A 24,906-nucleotide genomic window follows, 5' to 3' on the forward strand; every position below is an offset into this window, starting at 1 on the left:
GACGATATAGACCAACAGACGTTAGCGATATATCTTCTCCTCTCACGCTTCGGTACAGATCCTATACTACCATCTGACGACGGTGTGGGTAGTCCAAACTCTTCTGAATGAGTGAAAGTTGGATTATGACGGTTACGACACTTGCTCGTTGTTTGTTTGATTAGGTTGCATCTCGGTTTCTCGGTCCACAACACTCTGCGTATGCATGGGCTCAAGAGTGTTATTTGTCTTTTCCATTGTTGTTACTTTTCTGTCATAGCATCACTTTATCGATCGCATCACTCCGCTTATGGCGTTCTATGGGGCATTATGGCATTATGGGCCGAAAACGGGTGCGTTATGATAATGATGGTTTGTTTGGTATTCTGTTTTTTGAGTCTGCATCGGTTACAAGGGGGAGGAGTAGGATAGGGCGTGTCTGTGCAAGTGTGCGTGGAATAGTGGCTAGTGGGTAGTTTGGAGGGTGATGCATTGACGTAGTCTCAGTCAGAGAATGGAAAGCATATATCTTTTGAAAGTGGTTCCTGCTCGGATATTTGACGTGTTTACAAATATGACCATCGCGAATGGGACTGGGATGGCATGCATGACCTGTGGTTATTCTCGCTTGAATACCAGACTCCGCATGTTGCGGTTCAAAAGTCAGTAATTGAGTTGCACATGCACCACGTCACATAACAGCTTGGTCCTTCATCGATTCCTGTTCATTGGCTTTCCTCCCGACTATCTGGGGTCCGCAAGTAGACTACGCAACCGATATACACATTCCCTCTGTCCAGACCAACATTGCAGTCCAACCCCTTCTAATTGATCTCCTTATGAGGGAACCACTTGCTCGGCTTGAGGTTCTTCTCCTCAAGCGGCGCATCCAACACGCCCAATCGCCTTATCTCGCCTGCGGACGGTGCGTCGTCGCGTTTTATGTTGGCTTCGGCTTTGCGGTACGCGGCTTGAAGGGCGAGGGTACGGGCAGCCTGTTGAAATTTCCGGATTAGCACCGGTCTTTCTTGGGGAGTGTTGGAGGTCAAGAGGGGGTGAATAGGAATGGAGGGAGGTAATGGTACATACCTCCTTCTTGTGGTGAAGGCACTCGTAGTAGTCCTCAAGTACCGGGGCGCATTTTGCCTTGCCAGAGTCGTCCTCGGCGTTTGTGTTGGTCGTGTAGCATGCGAGGACTTCTTGCCAGAAGGGGAAGCAGCGGGATGGGCCTGGGAGTATTGTGTTAGCTGATATTTGGAGAGTGTCTATCTATAAACGCTTCTTCTTGCTTCGTATGTGATAAGGGCGAGGTCGGAGAGCTTTGGAGGGTTGCAGCGCGAGCGAACGGGTCAGTCGAGGTGGGAAATTGGAGCGAGCGAGCGGTAGACTGGCGGTATGTGAAGTTATCGATTGTTCGAGGGTAGAGGCCCATTTTCGAGTAGTCGAGGCCGTCCGTTGGACTTGTCGGCTGTACTGCCCGTCGTCTCCATGCACTCATATCGTGCCCTGGGTTCTGCGCCGTCTTCGTATGACTGTGGCTGCCTTCTGCACCACCATTACTTCCTGGACCCGCCTCTCCTCATTTCTTTCTTATTGTCTCCGAGATTCGCATTGTCCACGGAGGTCCTCGCATCGCGTAGTCGTCGTGGTCGCTCTACGCATTCGTTCCGGGTCCGCTCTTCGTAGTGCCATTGCGCTCGCTCCGCTGCCTTCGCCAACCCCCAAAGCTCCCAATATTGTACCCCCGGAATTGATTTGTACGTACCACCAGCAAGTCCGTATCCTGAAGCCATTGTCGCGGTGTTTAAGTGGGGGTCTTGAGTCGCGATGTGCTGCTGCTGTGAACTCGGCCAGCTTGTGTTACGTCAGCAGCGCACAGTCCTTCTGTCGCGCCATCCGATGGCGCTCGCGGGCCTGCGGCAGGTCACACTCAAACACCTCTATATCGTCTTAGCAAGCCATGTATGCGTCTTTCCTTTCTGCAGTTCAGACTCAGCGCATAGATTGTGCAGAGACGAAGGTTCCCCCAGAACATGGATTTGGAATACTCATGATGATCCATGGACCTATCCTACAACCAAGATGCTGTCAGCATGCATGCCTTACTTCGTAAACCGGTGAAGGAAACCCCGCCACAGCCACATAACTTGGCTGCATGCATCACGCCCACCTCTCCGGCTGAGCTCTCCAGGCTGCAAAACAGCACCAACATTCCTCAAGTCCACGACAGACTAGTGCTCTTACCGCATACCGTTCCTAGCAGCACAGTAACAAAGGGTATCTGGGATAATCCTCTCGCACCGAGTGGCAAATAGCTTCGCCAATACAACATCAGGAGCGTGCGCAGACATGTCTGACAGCGAAAACATTTGTGTGTGTTGTAAGCATCCGATAGTGGACGAAACGATCGAAGGCGACATGACACTGAAAGAGGTTTATACTTCCGTCGATTTCAACAAGCTCGCAGGGGGAGTAGACTCTGGGTGTCGGAACTGCGCTGTCATTCTTGACGCCATTGCTGCTCATGTTTGGGGCGAAGATCGCTCTTTCAGGCAATCTATGCTACCGGTGCACTCTTCTCCGATAAGCCGTGGACTTGTCATTGGGGTGGACGAAAAGATTGAAGTCATACGTTACAGTGGTATGTCGGAACATTATACAGCAACGTTTGAACTAATAGTACGTAAGACATTCCACGACATTTTGAGCCTTCCAAGTCCGGTGTCTGGAACGTTAAAGAATGTCGACCCCTTTCGGAAGATACTTCTTCGCAAGCGACTATTCGTATAATTCAAGAGTGGAAGACTAATTGTATACAACACCATGAGTATTGTATGCAACGACTAGCCGTCCCATTACCCAAGAGGATCCTAGAGATCACGGCTGAACACGTATTCCTTCGCGAGCAACCCGGCAGTCTAGCTCCATTTGCTTGTCTCAGCCATTGTTGGGGGTCAAATGGCCCTGCCGTTAAGTTGACTGCTGAGACTGTCGGAAGTCTGCGTGAGGGTCTCAAGACATCGGGTCTACCCAAGACGTTTCGAGATGCGGTGGAGGTGTGTTGTCATTTAGGAATCCATTATGTCTGGATCGATGCACTATGTGAGACATCCTACGAGCAACCTGTACTTGGAGATACACAGCTGAATAACTGCAGGTATTCTCCAAGATAGCGAAGAAGACTGGAAAGAAGCCGCTGCCACGATGGGGGATATATACGAGAATTCACAAATCACCCTTGCAGCTACAGCTAGCCAAGATAGTCACGGTGGTCTCTTTTCTTCGGGTCGTTCAGTCACGAGACGTTTGGAAAAACATCCGCACCTATACGTCCGGGCGTTACCAGACAGTTTTCCAAAAACCGCCTACAGTACTATACCGGAATCGATGACACTCCTAACTCGCGCCTGGGTGTATCAAGAAAGAAGGCTCTCACAACGCACGATACACTTTGGCAAACATCAAGTGTACTGGGAGTGCCAAACCAATTTTGCTTCCGAGGATTTCAGTGAAAACAAAACATGGAATACATACGCTCCTGAAATCAAAGATCCAAAGGATCTTGACTGGGGCGATAAACTCTCTGACCATAAAGACCACTGGCAGAAGACTGTGATGGAGTACACCAAACTGGAACTGACCTACGAGAGTGATCGTCTGCCAGCTATTGCAGCTGTCGTTGCTCGAATGTCGCGACTACAAAGAGTAGACGATGTTTACATTGCAGGGCTGTGGAAGAATAGCATACTCTCGGATTTGATGTGGCGCACACGTGAATACGAAGCACGCCCTGCCCGGATGGCTCCTTCTTGGTCTTGGGTATCAGCGCAAAACTCTGGTGTTCTCTGGGACGGCTACGAATTTACGCAAGAGGCCAAAGTGATCAGTCTGGAGTATACTGTCGTTGGTGCAGCTAATCTCGGAGAGGTCACCAACGCTAGCATCATCTTAATGGTGCCTGTGCTAAACTTGACGGGTCTTAATCGTTATGATTCCGACAAGGACTGTAGATTCAGGTGGTTCGACTGTTTTGAGGACATGTCGAAGCCAGGTCCAATTATGGAACACTTCCGGCAGAACAATATGGAAATCGCTGTCACTTTCTTCTATCCGGACTACGATCTGACCAACGCCAATCCTCCATTCGAATATGGATGTACCATAAAACTTTTAGTCACCAGAGGTTCCAGTGCCAGTATCGGTGGGATAGTCGTTCAGCAAATATCCGGGAACCCCCAAGAGTACAGGAGGATAGGTTTTCTTTATTTCTACCTGGAAGAGATCGAACCTGAAATGGATGGAGAGGAGGATGAAGATTTAGCAAAGAGTGATCATGATGGTAACGAGGAAGATGAAGAGATTCAGCAAGGAATAGACAGTCTAATACTGTCACTGCCTATGGAAGAAGTAAAGATCATTTGAGGAAACATCATCTGGTCGGCCATAAGTTCAGATTGCCTGTTTTCAGTGTGGTTTTATCAGGAATGCACGGTTACCATATTTATTCGAACTGGAAGGAATTCTGCATATCTCTGAACTGGCGCATTGCTCGGCACCACAGCACAGTCGCACAACAGCACCTAGGAATCTCCAGGACACGCAGACCAAGAAAAAAGCTAAACAGGCCTGCAGCCTACATCAACTTAAACCTCTACAAGATAGGTGACTTAGCGTTAATGTAGGCTCTAGACCTGTTTAGTTTTTTTTCTTTTATGGCTCGAGAGTTTTGTGAGTGAAGCTACACAGTGTTATAAGAGATGACACGAGTAAATAAGGGATGAGACCATGTAATGACAAAAAGCTCATTTAATGCTAGCTACCATATTCTCTTGCTCTATAGATGTACCCATGCAGACAAAGATAAACAACTACTGCACATACTAGCCTCTACAGGCCCAGCTACAGTAACACAACCACCACCACGTCGCAGGTATCATCGCCGCGCCTAGATAGCCACATTAATCCCACGAACACGACGCAGATACCCCGCCTCCTCCGCAGTCCAATGTTTCTTCCCCGGCTGCACCCATTTCGCCTGGACACGAGCCGCCAACTCCGCCTCCGTCTTCCTCGCGGCATCCCACTTCGCCTTATCTTTTTCCGCCTTCTCCTTCTCGTTCAGCTTCCGCTGCTGCGACCACATCTGATCGGCAGCATTCTTCTGTTGTGCGTTCGCCTCCCGCTTGGCCGTGCGCTCAACGTAGTCTTGATGCTTCTGCGCCTTCTCCTTTGCTTCCGTTACAGCAAGTCCGAAACGCTCGTTGTGCACAAGATAGGCCGCGTAGTCCTCTTGATCGGGGATCTTGCCGTCAAGCTCGGCCTGAGCGAGCTTGGTTACGACCTTGCGGAAGAGGTTCTCGCCAATGGGGGTCTGGACAGTGGAAAAGGCGTCGATGTCGGAGTACTCTGGGAGACGCTCCGCGCGGATGAGGGCCCAGTAGCGGTTGAAGATTCGTTGGGTGTACGCCATCATGCCGAGGTAGTCTGCGGCGCTGCATAGCTGAATATCTTCGTATGTCCCCGGGGCTTGGTACGGGTGCAGTTCTTTCGCGTACTTCTTGAAGGTGGTGATCTCGTTGAAGTGCTTGATCAGGTCCTGGACCATGCGCAAGTCAAGTTCTGCTGGCAGCTTGATCACTGGATCGGAGCCAGCTACCATCTCCTTCTTGATGGAGACTGCGCGGAAGAGAGCGATTGGCATCTCGGCTACTGGTGCATCCTCGCTGTCGACAATCTTCACCTTCGGGCCCTTAGCCAGTACCATGCGGTCGGCATGGGAGAGCTCGTAGATCTTGGCTACGTCGCCCATCTTGTTCTCAGACTCTTTCATGGCTTTCTTGGGGCCAGGGGCGGTCACGAAAGCAGATGCGAGGATGTTGGCCTTCGCATTAGGGGACGGAGCGGCAGCCTTTGTATCTTTCTTAGCAGCTTGCTCCATCTGCTTGGCGATGGGAGTGGGCGCCATCTCTGCTTTGATGTTTGCGATAAGATGGGAGTGATTGGTGGGATGCAGACAGCTTGTTTCTGGTCGAGCAAAGTTTGGAATTTGCTAGTGGTGATACTGAGCTGGGTTCGACGCGTAGACTGTTGAGTGGGTTGAGAGTTGACTCCGGTGCTGTGATGGAGAACGGCTAAGGGGGGAAGGAGGGGGGTGTTTTATATGCAGAGGGTGGGACTGAAGCCATAGTGAATTCAGGAGAGGCCATGGCGTTAGGCTGGCGAGGAGCTGAGGTTGTAAGCTTACTCCGTTCAGTGTGAATGAGTGAATGTATCTGCACATGGTGATGCACTGCTCAGTTCAGACGTGGAAGGCGGACAACACCCTCTTCAGCCGCCTGTTGTTCTTTCACCAAGGAAACGAGATGGATATTCTCGCCGCGTAGAAAGTGAATGCTGTGGCGCTGACGATGCTTATAGTGAATGAGTACCTAGGTAGATTTCGCGTATATATGAGAAGCTGAGAGATGAGCTTCAGTCAAAGTCTAAGACGTGGTTATAAGGCGAAGGTTAGCTTGACATGCGATCACGCGATGTGATATTCTCTTTGACAGCAAGTATGTTTTCTGCTACTGATGCTCTTTGTGATCAAATGTTCCGGATGTTTGTCAGGGTTGGCATAGTGCCTCGTTTGTCGACTGTTCACTGTGTCAAATCTTCCATCGACTGTATATTTTCCAACTCCGACTTTATGGCTTCCACTGCTTCTGACTTCAGTTTAATGAGCGCGGTAGCCCTGTGGCAGTCGCGGTGTTGAGAGGATGAATGGTTGATGGAATGGGAGGCTGGGCTTGCTTGCGATTTGCGTGGGGCTGAAGGTTGGCGAGGCCGGCTGGGCAGAACATCAGGCTGCGGGCTGCGCGCGCTGTTGTGGCGGCGTCGCCTGGTGGCCTCGCCAAACTGTGCCGCAAAAAGTGGTCACTTACCAACACCAAGGGCTCGGGTGATGCGATGTTCCATGTCGCATCGAAAGTGGGTATCGTGTTCTTGATCTGCGAGGATGATCGACGCGAATGCGAAAGTCCTAGTTTGGCAGTGCGTGGCTGTCAGGCTGTAGGGCCGTCGTCGCACTCCATGTTAATCATCAAGTCTCACTCGCGACGATGCACACTTCTTTGAACAGTTGATTTGTTTGATTCAAGTTTCGTTTTTTATTAAGTTTAGAAGGCTAAAGAAGCTTGCTTCTGTTCCAGCATCCGATTCAACTGCTCCCAGATCAACCAGGAGAGTGCTTCTTCCAAGAACTTGCTTGAAGTGTAGGAGATGAACCTACAGTCTCCGTGCATCCAGTATCCCAAGTCGGAAGAAAGGTCAGCGATAGCGCAAAGGTACTCCAGGAAGTGTTTGCTCCGCAAGCAGAGGACCACCTCCCGAGAGGCAGAGACGCCACGGGCGTGCTCATGTCTCGACCCCGCGCAGTCGCTTTCCCTAGTTTTTCCGACCCAGTCCTCCTTCGCAACAGAGACGAGCTATCACAGCGGCATCGCAGATGCATGTATAACTTTTGTCGCCGCCTCTCGGCAGATCCAGCTGACACTCAATGCCAGGCCAAGTAAGCGTAATTCGTGAACGTGAATCGCGTCAGATCGTAAAGAGTCATGGCATGCCACAGGCTCAACGAAGAGATAGCGCATCCGTCCAGGAGTTGTAAAACGACATTAACAAACAGGAAAAAAGCACAACAAAAATCCCAAAACCGAGTGTGCCTGACCTCGTGAGCCGTGAGGCTGTTGTTTAACCGTCTTCCGTTTGAAATGCCCGACATGCATGCCTCCCAGAGATGCTGTATTCAAGTAAATGAAAAGACCTGGTCCGGCCGTTGTGGTAGACAAAAAAGGAAATCGCTCGCTAAAAACAAAACGGATAACGTGAGAGCAGGTATCAAAAAGAAAATGTACGGAGAAGGAGAGGGGAAATGACGCTCGCTAAAAGGAATCAATGATAAAACGCCGTCCCATGCCGGTTGGGTAGTGATGTTTGCACATCATGTCGTGAATATCGCATTCGTCTCGTGTCGGGCGTCGCAAGGTTGGTGCGCTCGGCAACCTGCGCGGTAAAGGGAAGTGCAAGGGGGACTGGCCAGGTCCACGCTTCCCAGCATCGACAGAGAACAGGTGCATACACCACAGTCGAGTTTGTCATTCAGCTTATGTGAATGCTGCGTACTGTGGTGCGAATCCTGTGTCCCATCCGAAACCGCCGAAACCTCCGTGAACGGCGCTTGACCCGCACTGCTGGGCTAGCACGCTCGGCAGAGGAAGGGCTGGTATCGGTGCCGACGCTGGGGGCGGGCTGTAGTACGAACTTGACGTGTATGGGCTGGTGCTTGGCGCATATGGGCTAGTGCACGGTGCGTACGGGCTCGTCGAGTTGTATGGCTGGCTGTAGGAGGGTGTCGGTGACGGAAGCTGGATCGCCTCGAAGCCCATGTTGCCCATGGTGCTCCAGAATGTTGGTCCAGTTTCACCGCAGGTAGCGATGGTCGGGCTGGGCGTCGATGGGACCACTCTCCATGTGTCAACCGGGGCTGAGTGCGACTGGTACTGCTGCGTTGGCACCCACCAGTTGGCGGAGCCGGGCGAGCTTGGGAGAAGCGGTGCTGGTCGGACAACGTCGACGATCCTGGGAGGAGGAGGAAGGAGCGGGAGGAACAGGCCCATGATGGCACTCTTGACATCCTCACCTCGTCCCTCGAGTAGCTCTCCCGCACCATCCTCCTCGAGCCCTTCCAGAGCCTTGACACCAGTTCGGAAGACGTAGCGGTTGACAGCCTGGACAAATCCATCCTGGAGCTTCTTCAGCTGTTGCTCCTTCTCGGCCCATTCCCAGGTGCTGGCGGATACATCGACGGAGTAGATGTCCTTGTGGTACTCGATAAGCGCTTCGATGGTCTCCGGTGTAAGCTTGAATGCGACCTCATGTTGTGAAACCATGTCGACGTGTACGACGTAGGCCTCGATGTGGATGAGCTGGTAGTTGAAGAGCGCTTCTACCAGCGGGTTGTTGTCCTTGCGCAGTTCCGAGTCCGGGGCCTTTGGTACCATGATTGAGCACAGCGACCACATAGCGTTGGGTCCGGAAAGGGTTTCTGTCAGACACCTCGTGTGTTGCTGGACGCTGTTCAACGGACGCTTGACGCGGTTGACCCTCTTGAGGGTTTGTGTTAACCATGGCTCGACCTTGGAGGCTAATACGACGTTGACGTTTGATCGGGGCGCAAAGGCCGCAGCCGAGGCGGGTAGTAACGAGATCGGCATGTTGTGTGTGTGGTATGTGCGAGACGTTTGCGATATTAGGATGGGACGATTTATCAAAGATTCAAAGAAAAGAACAAAAGAGAGGTTGTAAGAAAATGTCTCTGGCGGGTATAATTTTTCGAGAGGCGCCTTGGATTGAGGAGGAGAGACAGGGAGGGGCGGGCGAATGAGGATGGGGGAAGGCGAGGTGGGAGGAGGGTGAAGAAGGCTAGTGGTGGTGGTGGGTGGGATCTCTTAAGAGCTTACAAGCGACGATCATGGGTCGGCGTGGCCACACTTGTCGGCAAGGATTTCATGCACACTGCCCCGTTTAGCTGCACTGCGCATCTAGCTTGTTTAAACGTGCATACGGCCAGAGTCCGCAGCTGCAGGTCTAGTCGGATCTAAGCTGACCGACGGACACGGCGAGCGCGTTGCGCACGCGTGGATAGGCGGATGCGTGTGGTGCGCGAAGATTGCGATGCTCTCATGGCTGCGAGTGTTGTGCGAACGACTACTCGGCCATGCACGCGCGGAGATGACTGCGAAAGAGGCGTCTGATCAGCCTCCCCAGTGGAAATAGCAAATGTAATCGACGACTATGACCGAATAGTGCTGTGCACCAGGGCAGCTGAAGACGGCCTCACGGTTGCAGACGCATGCGAGGCCGCAGAAACCTGATCGGGAGGCCGCAGCAGCCACCAAACCTGCACATGGATACACGCCGTAGGCGAGCGTCGCAGCATCCTCGAGCCTGCAACTGCGCTTATAGTTGGGCGTCGAGCATCTGGTGTTGCGACATGACACGGATTCCAGAAGCCTTCTTTGGGCGTCCGGAAGCAGAGAGCACGGCAGCGGCTTTGCTACCCTTTTGGGGAGTGTGCGGTTAAAGGGAGGACGAGCCCTCTACGCTTGTCAAGGGGTTTCACAGAGCAGGACTTTCACGGTGGGTGTAGTCGTGGTAGTCTTGGGCCATCTACAGGTTGACGTTGCTTGAGCCTAAAAATGGGCTCGAAACAGTCAGCCCAATCAGCGGGCCCAGCAGGGATGCGAGCAGGGTTCTCTACCGAAAAACCCGCGATCATGTGAGCCGCAGACGGCCCAGAAGTTTATCATGCCAGCGTCCATGGTCGAGTAGCTTCGGCGCCTGCTGAAGCACGATGCGAATATTCTACGACTCCTGCTTGCGCAATTGTGCCCTGATGACGATGATGCTGCTCCTGCGAAGAAGCAAGACGACTATCCAAGTGGCGTCGGCAGTTGCGCCACTCTCGCTTAGGCTGCACAGCCGCAGACACGTGCGCTCCGGCGGTGACGATGCCACCTCGAGGCAGATCAATTCGGCGCTGCCGATGTCACCTCTACAGTACCGACACAATCGGGCCTCATGACGATGTTACCCACAGTGACCTGGCAATAAACTGGCAATAACTCGCTCCGGCCGATACCACCTGTCTCTATGGGAAACGGTCGCTTCTGCGCAAAAGAAAGGCTGCATCGGAGAGCTTGTTTCCGTTTCAATCCGCATCGCCTGCCAGGCCTACAGCTGCGCGATTGGAGAAAAGTATCCTCAAGTGAAGCAAAGCGAGAGCATTACGCAATGCTCGGCAACCCCAGCGCCGTCCAGTCGTCCCATCTGTACGGACTTATCGATAGCATCCCACATTGCCATGTTTCAGACCTGCAAAGGCGACCCCGAGACCTGCAGCTGGGATTTGTCGCTGCGCCTCATAGCAAACGAATACGCGGGGCAACGTCCTGGACATGCGCCGCGGCCGTGGCCGACTGCCCCACGTTGCCATGATGCTTTTACTTTTGCTGGTGCCGATTTCATGATTCAAAAGGATCGTGCGTGCATACAGAGCATGATGTTATATCGCAACGTGTAAGGATACTCGTGACCGTTTCCTGCCTTTTCAGCTTGACAGGGGCACAGACGGGTCAGGTGCCCCACTTAAGCCGACACGAAGCGGGTGGCTCCTTCCCCCACGACTCAACCCTTTCCCAGGCCCGTCCTCGCCCAACATTTACCCTCCAACACAGCAATGTCTTGCTCGTGATAGAGCGTCGTCATGGAGCATATGTACGTATGACTGATCATGCACGCAATTCATCCGTCGTGTTTCACAATATGTCGGCGAAGCGGCGGCCGCATACGCCTGCATCGCGACGTGGACCTAGATGACTCACCCACAGCAAGCAAGCTTCGAGCATACTCACCAGCGCATGTGCGGAGCACGGCACTTGTCTTGACCTCAAGCGCTGCAGAATTTTCCTGCTCGGCTGCTTTCCTCTAATGCGCTCGCTTTCCGGGCCCGGTCAATCTTGGAAATATCGTCTCTTCACCTGCCATAGAGGTGGGCAACTATGCAGCCGGATCACAAGCCAGCCCGACTGCTGATTGAACCATCTTCTCACACGGGCTGCTAGGCCTTTATACTCTGGTTACACAAGGTGGTCCCTGCTCTATCCCAAAGTCCCTGAAAACCCATGGCTGATGCCCCCGGCTCGAGCACCAAAGTCGAATACTACGATTCCCTGTCTTCAAGACTTGTTTGGCTCGTGCCTCGCTCTCCGAAGCTATCCAAGCGTCCTTGTTGGTATAAGCGCTAGATCCGAGAGATGCCTCGTCCGATCTTCCGTTTTACCCAAGCCACTTGGGTATCGTCTTAAGCCAGTGATCAGTTCTAATCATCTAGGAGACGATTTGTTGAGAAACAATGAGACAAGGTCTCTGGACAACATGGGAAATATAGGGAGTCTTCAATTCAGGGGCTGTATCTTGTCCAAACGGTCTCCCTATGAGATGTGAGCGGGGTCAGATATGGTAGCCGCCCCCATCATCCTTGACGGGGAGCTTGGGCTACCGTAGCTCTGGTATCCACCACACCATCTTCTCGCCCGCGAACCTCAACACTGCAGAGTTGAGAACAGCTCGATCGGGGGTGTCGGATCGTGGTCCTAGTGGTATGGCTGGCCCGTCGTTCCCAACCTCATCGACTAATCGACGGGAACCTTGGAACCAAATGGGGTTGCACCCACAGGCGATCGGTAGTCGTCGCTTGTCAAGCCATGTTCCTGGACCCTAATCTGCCTTTTTGAGCGGAGCGCAGGCAGGGCATGATTGTTGAGCTTTGTCGGCGCTTCGCCATACTGCTCGTCGTTTCGGCTAGACTTGTATGCTGGGATCGCAACTTCGCTTTTACACTGTCGCATCTAGACCCTCTTACGCAGCCGCTGACGTACCCACCGAAGCCTCATATTTCTTCTAGTCGGAAATAATCAGCCGTAGTCGTCGTTGTGCACTGCCGCGGAGAAGTATGTGCAGTGTTCAGGCTGATGAGAAGTTATGCACGCGTGGGTAGATTATCAGGAATGTAGCCCCGAGGAATCAAGGCTGACAGGTGTTTACGAGTCAAAGGTCTTGTAGATCTTCGGCTAGATGGTAGCTAATCTCAGATCCCAATACGCTCCATCGTCAGGAGTTGCTGTAACAGTACTGTCACCTCCCGCTTTCGGTTAACACATTCACTTGACAATCCTTCAAGCAAATTCTCACGAAAGGATCTCGGCTATACACATCTGCCGACTTGACAATCATTATCGCGCGAGTCTTCCAATATACAGCCCACCATCGGGTGTAGCGAGACGCCGACCCTACCTACAATCACATGTCTACGGTATTCGGGTATTGCCTCGAGGCAGCGACATATCGTCGATCCTTTTGCTTTTTCTCGCGCCCCAAACTTTGTCGCAACCCACCCAGTTGTATACCAACATGTCGCTTCAAGCTCCGAGGTTTTGACACATTGCGGGTCACCCGATCATACTGACTAGAGCTAAATGCTCGGCTTGACTGTCATTCCCGGTGTTACTACCGTTACAACGCTAATGCTACAAGTCACCGGATGCGATAATCGTTACTTTAAGCTGCAAGTAAAAGACACGGAAATGCCAAGATCTATCAAGCTATCGAGAGAACAGATACAAAAGCCATAACAGTAAGGGCTGCTACCAGTGAAGCCCCGGAGGACAACTGAGCAGCCGCAGACTCTGGAACACGGCTACCGTCAACGACATTGTTCGGTGCTACACAAACGGCCTTGTGGGCGATGGTGCCACCTGGAGACTTGATGGTGAAGACCATGGGCACTGCTTCGCGAACGTGCCCATCGTAAAGGTCGAAATTCTCGTAACCACCTCCACCTTCAGACACTGGTACGTAGTGGGCGTAGTAGGTGCGATAATTGTCCGGTAGTTCGACATGCGGCATCTCGGACAAACTGCACTCGCTACTGTTGAAGTTCGATGGTGCACCTTTCCACGACGTCAGTACAAGCTCGATGTATGAGCAGATGAGCAGGTCACGAAGCTCCTGTCGCTGGACCGAGATAAGAGCGGGATGTACTAACCTACTGGCTGCGACGCGACCATCCCACAGGCGTCTTCCACATTCTCTGGCTTATAACATTGGCCATCCGACATGACCGGCGTATTCTTCATCAACGCGTCAATGCAGTCGTCGCTCAGCACGCCGCTGCAATCTCCAGCTTCCTGCTGCGAAGAGGCGTCTTGTCCCGGGAGTTCGTAGACGCAGTACTCCGTCTGATTGCCATCTTGACTCCTAACCAGCGAATCAGGAACACTTATAAACGCTTCCCTCTCTTGCCAGGGCATTTCGGTCCCGTAGATGTGATTCGGATCGCGTCTATCGGTGATGGTGACGCTGACGTACCAGTCATCGTCGTGTGTTGGGTTTGAGGGTAGGCGGGCCGTTCCGGTCGAGTTGAAGTACTGACTGCCACTGGCGATACTGTCGATGGGGCCTTGACATCTTTCCAAAGATGTGTCATTCGATTCTTGCGCGGAACATGAGGTGAGAAGGAGCGATGCAGCTAGCAGAACGAAATTGGCCATGATGTTCAACACAACCCGGTGTGAGCGGGAGTATCAAGCATCAAAGACATTTAGAAGTAGGCACATACCGCCTTTACATTGCTGTGTGAATCAGCCTCACGGTGGACCTAACATGACGTAGCAGTCTTCCAGCGGAGTTCGCCAAGAGCGGAGAGGACATCAAGGTACCTGCAGTGACGGGTGTGCGGCTCGCACCGCAACAGGCCCCCCGCGAGGCATCAACTGGCGACTACGTCTTGGGAAAGGATGAGAGGCTCCGCTGTCTTCCAGACGGGTAATCGGATGGTTGACATACTCCGGTGTCAAGGTCAATATGGGCTGCCATGGTAGTCCGCCCCGTCGCACCTGCAGGGCGTAAATATGTTCAAACTAACGTGAACAGGTTGCATCGCATTCGTTACATTCGCATGTTTTCGCTACATTGAGCAGCTTACTGTGGGGAAATAACCCTTAAGAGACAAACAACCACGGTGGTTGTGGAGTGATCGGAATTCTTGGCACTTGGCGGTCGTCTTGGTGCCTCTTCTTCGCTCGCCTCGAGGCTCCAAACCTTGCCTAGGCACGTACTTCGGACTTGCCGTTGCCTTCACAAAGTTTTCGACCATAGAAGAGCCTTGGGGAAAGAAACGTGGGGATGTTAGGCCCGCGCCGTGCTAGCCGATGCATGTTCGTGTTGGGTTGTCTCGACGAGCGTGTCGTGAAGCTGGAAGAGGAAGTTGGCTCAGTCTTGTCGAATTCTCTTTGAGAACACATGGAATGATGGAAAACATTCGATTCATGACGTCTGCCCTGTCACATTCCCGCAAGACTTACAAACGGAAGGCACTGAAGTCCTAGAGGAGCAGGCACCACGAGAAGTTATTGGGACCGTGATATCCTCCTGCGATCGATATATCTGAGGTCTTCATTCCGGCCCCTTCTCCACTCTTCCAAATCTACCACCACCGGGAAACTCGGATGCTTCTGCCTGGCAAGAGGCTCTGCTAATCTTAGACATCGTTCTAAGACACTGGATGACAGCAGCCAAGTATCGTATGCTCTGAGTAGCGCATTACTTCTGGCCCCCAGAAATATGCACATCAACGATAGTGTACGAGAGCACCAATCGGTAGAGCTCAGAGCTGTGGTTGCCGTTCAAGGCAAACCATATCCCATGTTCGATAGTAGACATTGTGCATAGTCAGGCCAGCCATGACGCTGCTAACACGGATGCTCGTGAGGCAGATGGAAGGGCAGAAAGGTATAAAGAGATGTGTTTTTGATTTCAATCCCATCATCACAGCCAAACACCTTCTTCTCAGATCACCTGGTACATCCTCGACCTCAAGACTGCTTCTTCGACAAGATGAACTACCTTCTCACCCTTTTGCCGACGCTTACGGCAATGGGAATTGCTTCCCCAATTGCTCCTCGTCAAGAGGACTGGGACGGAACGCAGACTGGCGGTATCTTCTGCGAGGCGAGGTTGCAGCCTAACTGGGCTGACTGTGAGTACTCCGACCCCTCTTGCTTCTACAATCTTCACATTGAAGAGCAAGACTGATGCTTCTTCCAAATGCACAGGCCGCAACATCATGAGTGGCAACGGCTATTTCGGCGAGGGCACCAACCCAGACATGAGTGTCTGCGTCATCCCAAGAGAATGCCGCATCTGGACACGAGGCAACTGCCGCATCTCATTCTGCAACAACGAGGAGTACGAAGTCTGCGATTCTGCCTCTAGCTGGGGTGGAAGAGCCAGAGCCATCGAAGATGGTTGCGCAGAGGATACGGGCGGCTACCAGTCACCAGCTCCACCTGCGGATTGGACCGAGGTCGCTATCAGGCTCGCCACTGAATGGCGCTTGATGTCTACGGCTACAGCAACCAACTACAAGGAGATTACTGTCGAGGAGAACAAAGCTGAGCTTCAAAGCCTGGTGGCGGAGATTGCCACGGCACCTAAAGTCAACGAATTGGAGAGCCGAGTATGTACACCAGCTTCATCCTTCTCTTTCTCCGAAAGCTAACCATTCACGACACAGCAAGCGGACAGATTCTCAGACGTCGTCACATCCTACAACGTCTACATGCCCGGCTCCGCCGTCTTCGTCGCCCAAGTCCCCAACAACGGCGCCTACACAGTCTCAGAGGCAAAGTCAGAGACCTTTTCCATCACAGCAAGTGCCAGTCTGGGTGCAAGTGCATGGGACGCAGTCAGCGCAGAGATTGGCGTTTCCGCCGGCTTCTCCACAACCATGACGAGCACCACGTCTGTTACCATCAACATTGACTGCCCTGGTGGAACTGGCCAGGTCTACTGGCGTCCCTTTTTCGACTCGCATGTGGGTACGCTTGAGGCGAATGGGAGGCGGGTTACTATTTATGTTCCTAAGGATACGGATGCTTCGCGCATGAACTATGACTACCAGTGCACTGGCTAAGCGGCCACATGCCCCTCTGGATCACGCTTTTGGTCTTCATCTTTGCAGTATGGTTTCATTGTGCTGGTGCACAGGATGGCTTCAGTCGGTTCAACACCGGCTAACCTGTAGACGGTGGTCAATACTTTTGCATGACACAACAATATGCAAGAAGAAGTACTACCCTATACTCGCAATACAAAACTTTGATCAAAACTCTTTTGTGCACGACTTCGACTCAATTTCTACTTCTCTCATCAGATTACACTACACAATTCACCAGTTGAGTACATATTGTGATGCAGAGTGTGACGAAGGCGAAAGAGAAGTGCGGGAGGGCCGCCGACGTCGAGACTCTGCTGGGCTCGCATATATCCGGGTTACGCAGTTGGGTCTTGCCCATGTTTATCTGCAAGGCATAGCACTTGGCTCGTCCATCATTATGGTAAAACCCATGCGCATATTTCGCGATCTGTGCTTGCTATCAGACGATGCATTGCACACAAATTGCGCATATTTTTGCCGATCGTTGAACGCACTTACGTTGTACGACTCGTACGAACATGGAATTTCATGATTCTCACAAATTGCTGGAAAGGTTACATGTCAGCCGAGGGCCAGATGTAGCCGGAGCCACGTGACGACAGCTCGGAGGCTTCGGCGCCCATTCCCTCTTCAGATATCGGCAGTTGCAATTATGACATTCGAATACAACTGCCGACGGACAAAGGTCCACAAACCCTCGCTATCGTCTCACACAAGGTTTAGCTGTCGAAGTGACGATAATCGGCAGTTCAAGAATAGCACAGAGCACATTGGCGATGCTGCGCCGAATCTAGAGGCGTTGTGAGAGACTTGGGTTTGCGATCACTTCAATCCCGCGTAGTGTTGTACACAGGCGATTTAGCCAATCAGAGCCAGGTAGATAAATTGGATGCATCGCGATAACCGAGTTTTGAGGCCAATGAGTAGGGCTGAGGATGGGCGTTCAGTGTGATGGGCGAGGTTTACCCCGCGAAAGCGCCCCGGAGCTACTGTCCCCGCGTCATCCTTCCAAGCCGCTCCAGTCCAGCCACCGACCCACCTTCATCATCTCACGCCTCAGCTATCAACTGCCGACACACACAATCTTGCGCAAGCACCCAGACGCGTTGCGATGGCGATTCCGACTCCGACCCGACTGCCTGACGACGCGGGAAGTGGGCGGCACAGGCCCGACGGCTGGCTGCCATTTATATGAGCTTTTGCCCCGGGCGAGCGTTCTATACGTGTCGCGCTGCTTACTCTGCTATATACCTACTCACGTGCTACCGTTATCAGACCCCGGATTGAATACCTTGTTACCGGGTAGATTGATCGCGCGAAATGCTGGCCAACGAGATCGTGCCGCTGCTGGTGCAGTACTGGCCGCTTGTACTGGCTACAACTACCATCGCATATCTCCTCAACAACAAGTACTGGAACGGTCTGAACAAATACCCTGGACATTGGGCTGCGGGATACACCAACTGGTGGCGGCTGTGGGATGTGTCGAAGCACAATCATCAATGGACCAACCTCGCGTTGCATCGCAAGCATGGAGACATCGTCAGATTGGGGCCGAATGTCCTGTCTTTCGCGGACCCAAAGGCTATCAAAGCTATCTATGGGCTGAATAAGGGTGTTACCAAGGTATGCACGTGTCGGTCAATCTCCTGAGCGACAGCTAACATTTCCAGTCTGACTTCTACCCTGTCCAAGGCGCCGTGTCCAAAGGCGCGCCGCTGCTCTCCCTCTTCTCCACCACCGACGAAGACTTCCACGCAAAGTACCGCCGATGCGTCAACAACGCCTTTTCCATGAGTTCGCTCGTCAACTACGAGCCTCTCGTCAGCTCGACACTCACATACTGGCTGGACAAGACGGAGGACATGTTCGCGAGGACTGGCCAGAGCTGCAACTTCAGTCAATGGCTGCAGTTCTTCGCCTTCGACGTTATCGGCGAGTTGACGTGGAGTAAGCGACTGGGTTTTGTTGAAGGAAACAAGGACGTGGACAACATTATTGGCTTCTTGGGCAAGTTCTTCGACTACGTCGCACCGGTAAGTCGTCACAAGCAGAACCTGGTATGCATGGGGTCATACTTACGCGTTCTCAGGTCGGCCAAATTCCTATCCTCGACCGTCTTCTTTGGAAGAATCCCATCAGCCTCCTCGCACAGCGCATCGGCCTGGACAAGCGTGTCCACCCCGTCACTCTCTTCGCCCTGAACCGATCGAACGAGCGAGCCACACAAGTCGAGAAGATTAAGCGCTTCGGCCTCTCCGACGACGAAAAGGCAAACCCTCATGGTATCGACCTCCTCTCCAAGTTTGCGCAAGCAAGCCACGACCATGAATTCATGGACGATAACCGCATCCTGTCAACATGCACATCTATGGTCTTCGCTGGCTCAGAAACAACCGCCATCTCGCTGTCAGCCGTCTTCTACTTCCTCGTCAAGCACCCGCGCGTCTATGCGAAGCTTATGCAAGAATTGGATACCGCCGTAGCAGATGGCATTGTCGAGTCTCGCCCTGACAAGACCGTCTCTTGGCCCGAAGCCCAAAATCTCACCTACCTCGACGCTGTCATTCAAGAGTCTTTCCGTCTCCACCCCGCACCCGGCCTTATCCTCGAGCGCGTTGTACCCAAGCAGGGTATGCAGATCTGCGGCGAATTCATTCCCGGCGGCACTATCGTCGGCTGCAACGCTTGGATTGTCCACCGCCGACCGGAGGTGTTCGGTGTAGATGTCGATACCTTCCGTCCTGAACGCTGGGTTGAGGCCAATCCGGATAAGCTGAAGGAAATGAAGGGCACGATGTTGCAATTTGGTGCTGGAGCTAGGACGTGCATTGGAAAGAACATCAGTCTTCTTGAGATCTACAAGCTGGTGCCGAGTTTCCTAAGGAGATTCGAGGTAAGTCTCACTATTGATGATTTTGAAGACTGGACGGTACTAACACTGTTTGCAGATCGAGCTTGAGCACCCTGATGCTGAGTGGAAGACTCATAACGCTTGGTTCGTTACGCAAAAGAACTTCAACACAGTATTCAGGCCAAGGAAGGGGTCGCCGTGAGCAGCGAAGTGTTATGAGTAATGTATCTTGTTTCATGTATCGATCTATAGCGTTCTAGCGAAGAGCATAAAATATGTATCATCTGAATATCATGAGTATGAAAGAACCCTGCATGATACCGCTTGACTCGTCCATTTCATCTACAACGAGCCCAACCAGACATCTACATTCATTCCGTCCGCTTCCTCTGCATACCCACCTTGCGCTTCCCCAGCACATCCCTCCCCTCCTCAATACTCAACAGCGCCTCCCTCTTCTTCTCCGTAACAGGCTTAAGCGCATCCCTCACAACCCTCCCTTCAACACTAACACCCTCCTCCTCAAACTCCTCCATCTTCTTGCCCACCCTTGCTTCAATCGCCAGAATCAACTCCACATCCCTCTGTCCAATCAACGTGATACTCGTTCCCACACGGCCCGCACGCGCCGTACGACCAACACGATGGATGTAATCGTCCGGGTCACGGGGTACGTCGAAATTGATCACGAGAGCTACCTCTGGGATATCTAGACCGCGGGCTGCGACGTCGGTCGCGACTAGGATTCTAGCGGCTTGTGCGCGGAAGCGAGCGAGGTTGCTCACGCGGTCGTTTTGCTTGAGGCCTGAGTGCAGGGCGGTTACGCGGTGGGCGAGGAGACGGAGCATGTATTCTAGTAGGGTGGCTGTTTTGGTTCGGTTGCAGAAGATGATGACGCTCTTTTTGAGGTTCTCGGGCGTGTTCAACAGGACGTGCAGGTAGCATTCTTTGTGCGTGACAGGTGTTTGGAGGTACCTCTGCTGTAGCTTGGGCGGAATCGCCAGATCTTCTGTATCTACTTCAGATACGAAGATGGGAAGACGACCCGGTGCGCGCGGTTGCGATTTCAATGCTAGAACCTCCGGGGTTACTGTGGCAGTGAATAAAAGGGTTTGCCGCGTTTCCTTGGGGGGCAGCGCGGAGAGGCAGGTCTCGAGATCGGGGAGCATGGAGCCTTTTCCTGGGGCGAGAAGACGATCGGCTTCGTCGAAGACGACGAAGCGCACGCGGCGGAGGCCGCAGATAGTGTCTTCGCCTGAAGTGCGGATGTGCTCTGCTAGACGGCCTGGTGTCGCGATTACGACGTGGGGACGCGTTGCGAGAGCGATGGCCTGAGAACGCTGGTCTGAACCTCCGGTGATGAGAATGGGTTTCATGGATTGAGGCGCTGAGATCGCTTTCACTTGTTCGTAAATCTGGATCGCGAGCTCGCGGGTCGGCCTACATGGCTATTAGCTACTGCCCACATGGCAGCAATGGTTTGTACTCACGTGACGATAACGGCGAAGATGCCGCTTGGGTCCTCCGCCCATTTCTGCATTATCGGCACAGAAAACGCTACAGTTTTACCTGTACCGGTCCTCGATCCACCAATACAGTCCTTCCCCTTGAGGATTTCAGGTATACAAGAAGCCTGAATGCCCGTTGGGCGCTTGATACCCATGCTGGCCAAAGAAGTGCAGAGCCATGGTACCACATTGAGCGTCGCAAAATCCAGCTTCGGATTCACTTTTGGTGCGGAGCTGGCGGTATTCGTGGACTTGTCTTGCTGTTTCGCTTTGATGCGCGAGATCGTTGGTACTGGTGCTGCTACTGGCAGCGGCTTCTCAGCTTCAGCCTCGGAAGCTGAACTCTCGGGCTCGGTCGGTGACAGTCTCCTTCTCTTTCTGGCGCCAGATTGCGCCTCGAGTATCTCCTGGTCTGACGCGCCGGACTCGCTGTAATCGGACGTCGCCATGGTTGTCGTTGATGTTTCGCAGACACGCTGATAGTTCAGGTTCAAGTGTCTCCGAAATTTTGTGCAGGGGTCTGTCACGCTAGTCTTATCGATACTGCAACACGAGCCTTTCACGTCTGGACCCAACATTTGCGATTATTCCACCAAGATGACGTTTGCTACAGCTCGAACACATCAGTGTTTAAAAGGGTTGCTGTGTTCTATCAAGTGTGCGTTAAACATAGCAAGTCGCTTCCAACGATGTTATCTGATCCTTCCATCTCTCCGATACCTGCAACAACTCTCTCCACATAGACAGCTCTTGTCTAGCCCAGCCCAATACTTGTCTCCGTAGTCCAATGTAACCTCTCTTCCAGCATCTATTCCCTTGCTGACCAAAACCACCCTCTGGGTATCTATCCAAGTGAATGTAGAGCATTGCGCATTCGGCTTACAGCTGTGGTTGATGAAGCGAGTGAAGTTTCCTGCCCTTCCTTGCCAGATTTGATAGCTGGCCAGGGGTGTTGAGCTATCCAGCACATCGAGATGTCTAACACCGTTCGTTATCAGGCCGACCAGCTCGCCGATCGCTGTACCACGGTCGAAGGAGGTCAATGCAGCTAGACCGTTGTTTCTGCCATCGGAAGTCCGCATGATCTGAACGGGTGGTGGCTTTCGCTTTACACAGCCGAACAGGGTCGGGAAACAGAAACAGGAATTGTCTTGAGGTTTGTCGGACTGCGGCTCGTTACACAGAGCGCAGATGTAGGCTCCGCCTGGTCTTGTCACTGCGCTCGACTGTGGCGTCCAGCGTGGGTCTTCGCATCCCCAAACTGATTCATCGATGATCGACTCGTCGATGTGCTCGAAGGCAAAGTAAGGGTCTTGGAGCAGATATGTTTGGCGTAGTGGCACAGGATCTGATCCGTCTTCGAAGACTACCCAGTCGTGCGGATGGCCAGGGTATTGAAGGGTTTGCGATTCGCCTACTATGGACAAAAGCTGGCGCCAATGGGGATGTAGGGTATCGGCCGCGACTTCGAGACGTTTTCGCAGATTCCGTAGCCGGCGCATGGCATCTTTATCGAAACCAACTCGGTACTTGCAGAACCGGTATATGCCCATGCCAGCGAAGACAAGTGCAGCCCAGCCTGCTGAATCCTTCACTTCTTTGTAGCCACGCCAGATGGCCATTTTGTTGCGCAGTTCCTTTCTGGGGTGGTACAGCAGTCAGCAGATGCGATCCAAGATGTGTGCGCAATTCCAGGTGTATGTACTTACTCCGACCAATCGAAGTCCTGACACGCTTCCATGAACACAGCTTTCCTATGCTTTGTTGTGGACAGCTCTGGTCTCAATTGGCTCCGGTATAACACCTGCTCCTCAAACAGTTCGACCCAGCGGGCTTGTACGATCATTTCGATGGACCGGCACACGCGACTCGCTTGTGTAACTTTGCGACAAAAGACGTTCATCTGACTGAAGGATTCGGATATCGGATTCGGCGCGTTGTTGAGTACTGCCATAGCGGAAGGTGTTTCATCGGTGTGCGCATGGCCGACCATGCCCATACTCATGGAGGATCCATTGGGCGTTACTTGGAATTGTTCGAAGATTGCTTTCGGATCGAGGTTGAGCGTGCTATGTACTTGCTCCCAAATGCCGATGATGAGCTTGTCCAAAGTAGACGGTTGGAAGACAAACTTCTCGGATGCTACCTGGAAATCGTTAGCTAGGTGAAGATGGGTGAGCATAGGTGCACGAAAAAGCAGTCCACCCGTTCCCCCACTGAGGGTCTGGCGAGTGCCTGAGAGAACGATGTCACCTCATACAATGGAAAAGCTGAACACCCTGGAGCCTACGTTGACCTTGGGCTACCTACTTCGTATGTTTTTACCTTAATGTAGGCTCCAGGGTGTTCAGATTATTCCTAGGCTGACGTGATGTCGCCTGAGAGAATCCACGTACCTTCTTCCGCTTTGGGAAGCTGCGGCTATCGACTTGCATTTGCCGTTGGTGTTCGCTCAGATCTTCTTGAAACGACGACTGAGTGTGCGAGACCCTCAGACCGCCAGTGCCTTTCCTGCGGGGCTCGCGGGGTTGTTGTACCGACGAGGACGACTCGTCCCGCGAATGAGACTCATCCATTGACGAGGTCTCATCAAAGTTCTGAAGATCCATTGCGGCTGGGCTTGCTGTGGGGGCTGGCGTCCTCATGCCCGCCAGATCGACGGTTCTCTGTGGACGCGTGAGCACACGCTACTGCACATTGGCAGTTGGAGTGTGGTGGGAACGTAACTCACCGATGCGATCTTTTCGGACTGCGCTCTCGCTGCATGGGTGGCATCGGCTTCCTCGAGAAAAGCCTCGACACGAAGGATGGGATGATCCAGGTTGTCGAGCTGCGGCCATGCAATGTTGATGTTAAATCTAGCAAGATGTTCCTGGATCGCCTTGCCGATGCATTCTGAAAGCCCATCGACGTCCTGGAGAGCGTTCATGATAAGGAAGTATATCGATAAAACTCCGGACGATTAATTAAGCCTGTGGAGTTGACACCGGACGCTAAGAAGCTTGAGCATTGTGCGGGTAGGTGGGTGATATATTTAAAACCTACCACGATGCCCACTAGAAGTTTTACAGTGGAGGTATCTCCGTACCATAGAAATACCTCAGGATGCGAAACAAGACTCGCTACAGACGTGCGGTAATGGAAGGTCGGTGGACTGTTCATGGGCTGAACAAACTGTCCGAAGTCCAACCGGATCGAATGTCGCAATGTCGCGACACTGTTCACCTCTTTCTATATGCCGCAATAGGAGCGCGCGGAAACGTGACGATGCCGATGGAAATTCTGCTCAAGCAGCTGTTAAAGATACCGGGGTGGAATGGAAACGCTCTTGACCGCGTGCGGTATGGCGCTTGGCGTCAGTCATACGCTCGGCGAGCCGTGTACGTCATTTTGGTGTGGTACAGACGTCTGGACCAATTAGAAGTAATGTCACAGCTGCACGGTGCCCTGCAGACGATGGTCGTGGTTGCGGAGTTTGGGTTGTAACGTGCACGTTGACCCAGACCATGGAAGTTGCTGCTCGAGCAGACAGAAAAAAGCCGCAGGCGACAGGGCTGATGGTGTCTGTTGGGTTCTCGAGTGGTTTAGCTCCCATGGAACACAGGGCTAATGGCGACCTTCCTCAGCATGGCACGGGAACTAACGGCCACGCTAACCACGTACGCGAGGCCTCTACTCCGGCAGACGTCACCAAACAACCAAACATGTCTCAACAATGAACATGCTTATCGCGAACAACCACAACGAAATCGTGTCGGAAGCGCAGACGCTGTTGTTCGAGACAAGCATCCGCCTTTATCTAATACCTTCATGCTAAACATCATCATCATGTCTCCTTCCGCGCAAAAGCAGTTCGCCCATCGATGGCAAAACCTCGATCTCCACAGATGCCAAGCTTAGCTATGACATTGGGGCCGTAGTGCGCCGGCTTCTGTAATTGGACTTGATCCCGCGTATATAGACTAGAT

The 24,906-nt window shown here is 52.7% G+C and overlaps 8 protein-coding genes across 8 annotated transcripts; 2 read left to right on the plus strand and 6 right to left on the minus strand.

Moving 5' to 3' along the window:
• Positions 1-803: 803 nt before the first annotated feature.
• Positions 804-1,772, minus strand: J4E78_002839 (uncharacterized protein; the record flags this gene model as incomplete). The annotated part of the gene is made up of 3 exons (XM_049363484.1): positions 804-974; positions 1,069-1,208; positions 1,745-1,772. 3 exons carry the CDS (start codon positions 1,770-1,772, stop codon positions 804-806), a joined length of 339 nt encoding a protein of 112 aa, XP_049224149.1.
• A 3,152-nt stretch (positions 1,773-4,924) lies between these two features.
• Positions 4,925-5,944, minus strand: J4E78_002840 (uncharacterized protein; the record flags this gene model as incomplete). The annotated part of the gene is made up of 1 exon (XM_049363485.1): positions 4,925-5,944. One exon carries the CDS (start codon positions 5,942-5,944, stop codon positions 4,925-4,927), a length of 1,020 nt encoding a protein of 339 aa, XP_049224150.1.
• A 2,179-nt stretch (positions 5,945-8,123) lies between these two features.
• Positions 8,124-9,233, minus strand: J4E78_002841 (uncharacterized protein; the record flags this gene model as incomplete). Its single annotated transcript, XM_049363486.1, has 1 exon — positions 8,124-9,233. The coding sequence occupies one exon, from the start codon at positions 9,231-9,233 to the stop codon at positions 8,124-8,126; it is 1,110 nt and encodes a 369-aa protein (XP_049224151.1).
• A 3,943-nt stretch (positions 9,234-13,176) lies between these two features.
• Positions 13,177-13,889, minus strand: J4E78_002842 (uncharacterized protein; the record flags this gene model as incomplete). Its single annotated transcript, XM_049363487.1, has 2 exons — positions 13,177-13,593; positions 13,665-13,889. 2 exons carry the CDS (start codon positions 13,887-13,889, stop codon positions 13,177-13,179), a joined length of 642 nt encoding a protein of 213 aa, XP_049224152.1.
• A 1,624-nt stretch (positions 13,890-15,513) lies between these two features.
• J4E78_002843 (uncharacterized protein) lies at positions 15,514-16,552 on the plus strand (the record flags this gene model as incomplete). Its single annotated transcript, XM_049363488.1, has 3 exons — positions 15,514-15,616; positions 15,693-16,096; positions 16,154-16,552. The coding sequence occupies 3 exons, from the start codon at positions 15,514-15,516 to the stop codon at positions 16,550-16,552; spliced, it is 906 nt and encodes a 301-aa protein (XP_049224153.1).
• Positions 16,553-17,896: 1,344 nt separating this feature from the next.
• On the plus strand, positions 17,897-19,632 carry J4E78_002844 (uncharacterized protein; the record flags this gene model as incomplete). The annotated part of the gene is made up of 4 exons (XM_049363489.1): positions 17,897-18,202; positions 18,250-18,612; positions 18,669-19,472; positions 19,528-19,632. The coding sequence occupies 4 exons, from the start codon at positions 17,897-17,899 to the stop codon at positions 19,630-19,632; spliced, it is 1,578 nt and encodes a 525-aa protein (XP_049224154.1).
• Positions 19,633-19,801: 169 nt separating this feature from the next.
• Positions 19,802-21,387, minus strand: DBP8 (putative RNA helicase; the record flags this gene model as incomplete). The annotated part of the gene is made up of 2 exons (XM_049363490.1): positions 19,802-20,870; positions 20,921-21,387. The coding sequence occupies 2 exons, from the start codon at positions 21,385-21,387 to the stop codon at positions 19,802-19,804; spliced, it is 1,536 nt and encodes a 511-aa protein (XP_049224155.1).
• Positions 21,388-21,746: 359 nt separating this feature from the next.
• Positions 21,747-23,867, minus strand: J4E78_002846 (uncharacterized protein; the record flags this gene model as incomplete). The annotated part of the gene is made up of 5 exons (XM_049363491.1): positions 21,747-21,757; positions 21,822-22,579; positions 22,648-23,084; positions 23,335-23,604; positions 23,670-23,867. The coding sequence occupies 5 exons, from the start codon at positions 23,865-23,867 to the stop codon at positions 21,747-21,749; spliced, it is 1,674 nt and encodes a 557-aa protein (XP_049224156.1).
• Positions 23,868-24,906: the final 1,039 nt, after the last annotated feature.

Source organism: Alternaria triticimaculans (genome assembly GCF_023758025.1).
Source record: "Alternaria triticimaculans strain BMP 0046 chromosome Unknown scaffold_3, whole genome shotgun sequence".
Lineage (NCBI taxonomy): Eukaryota > Fungi > Ascomycota > Dothideomycetes > Pleosporales > Pleosporaceae > Alternaria > Alternaria triticimaculans.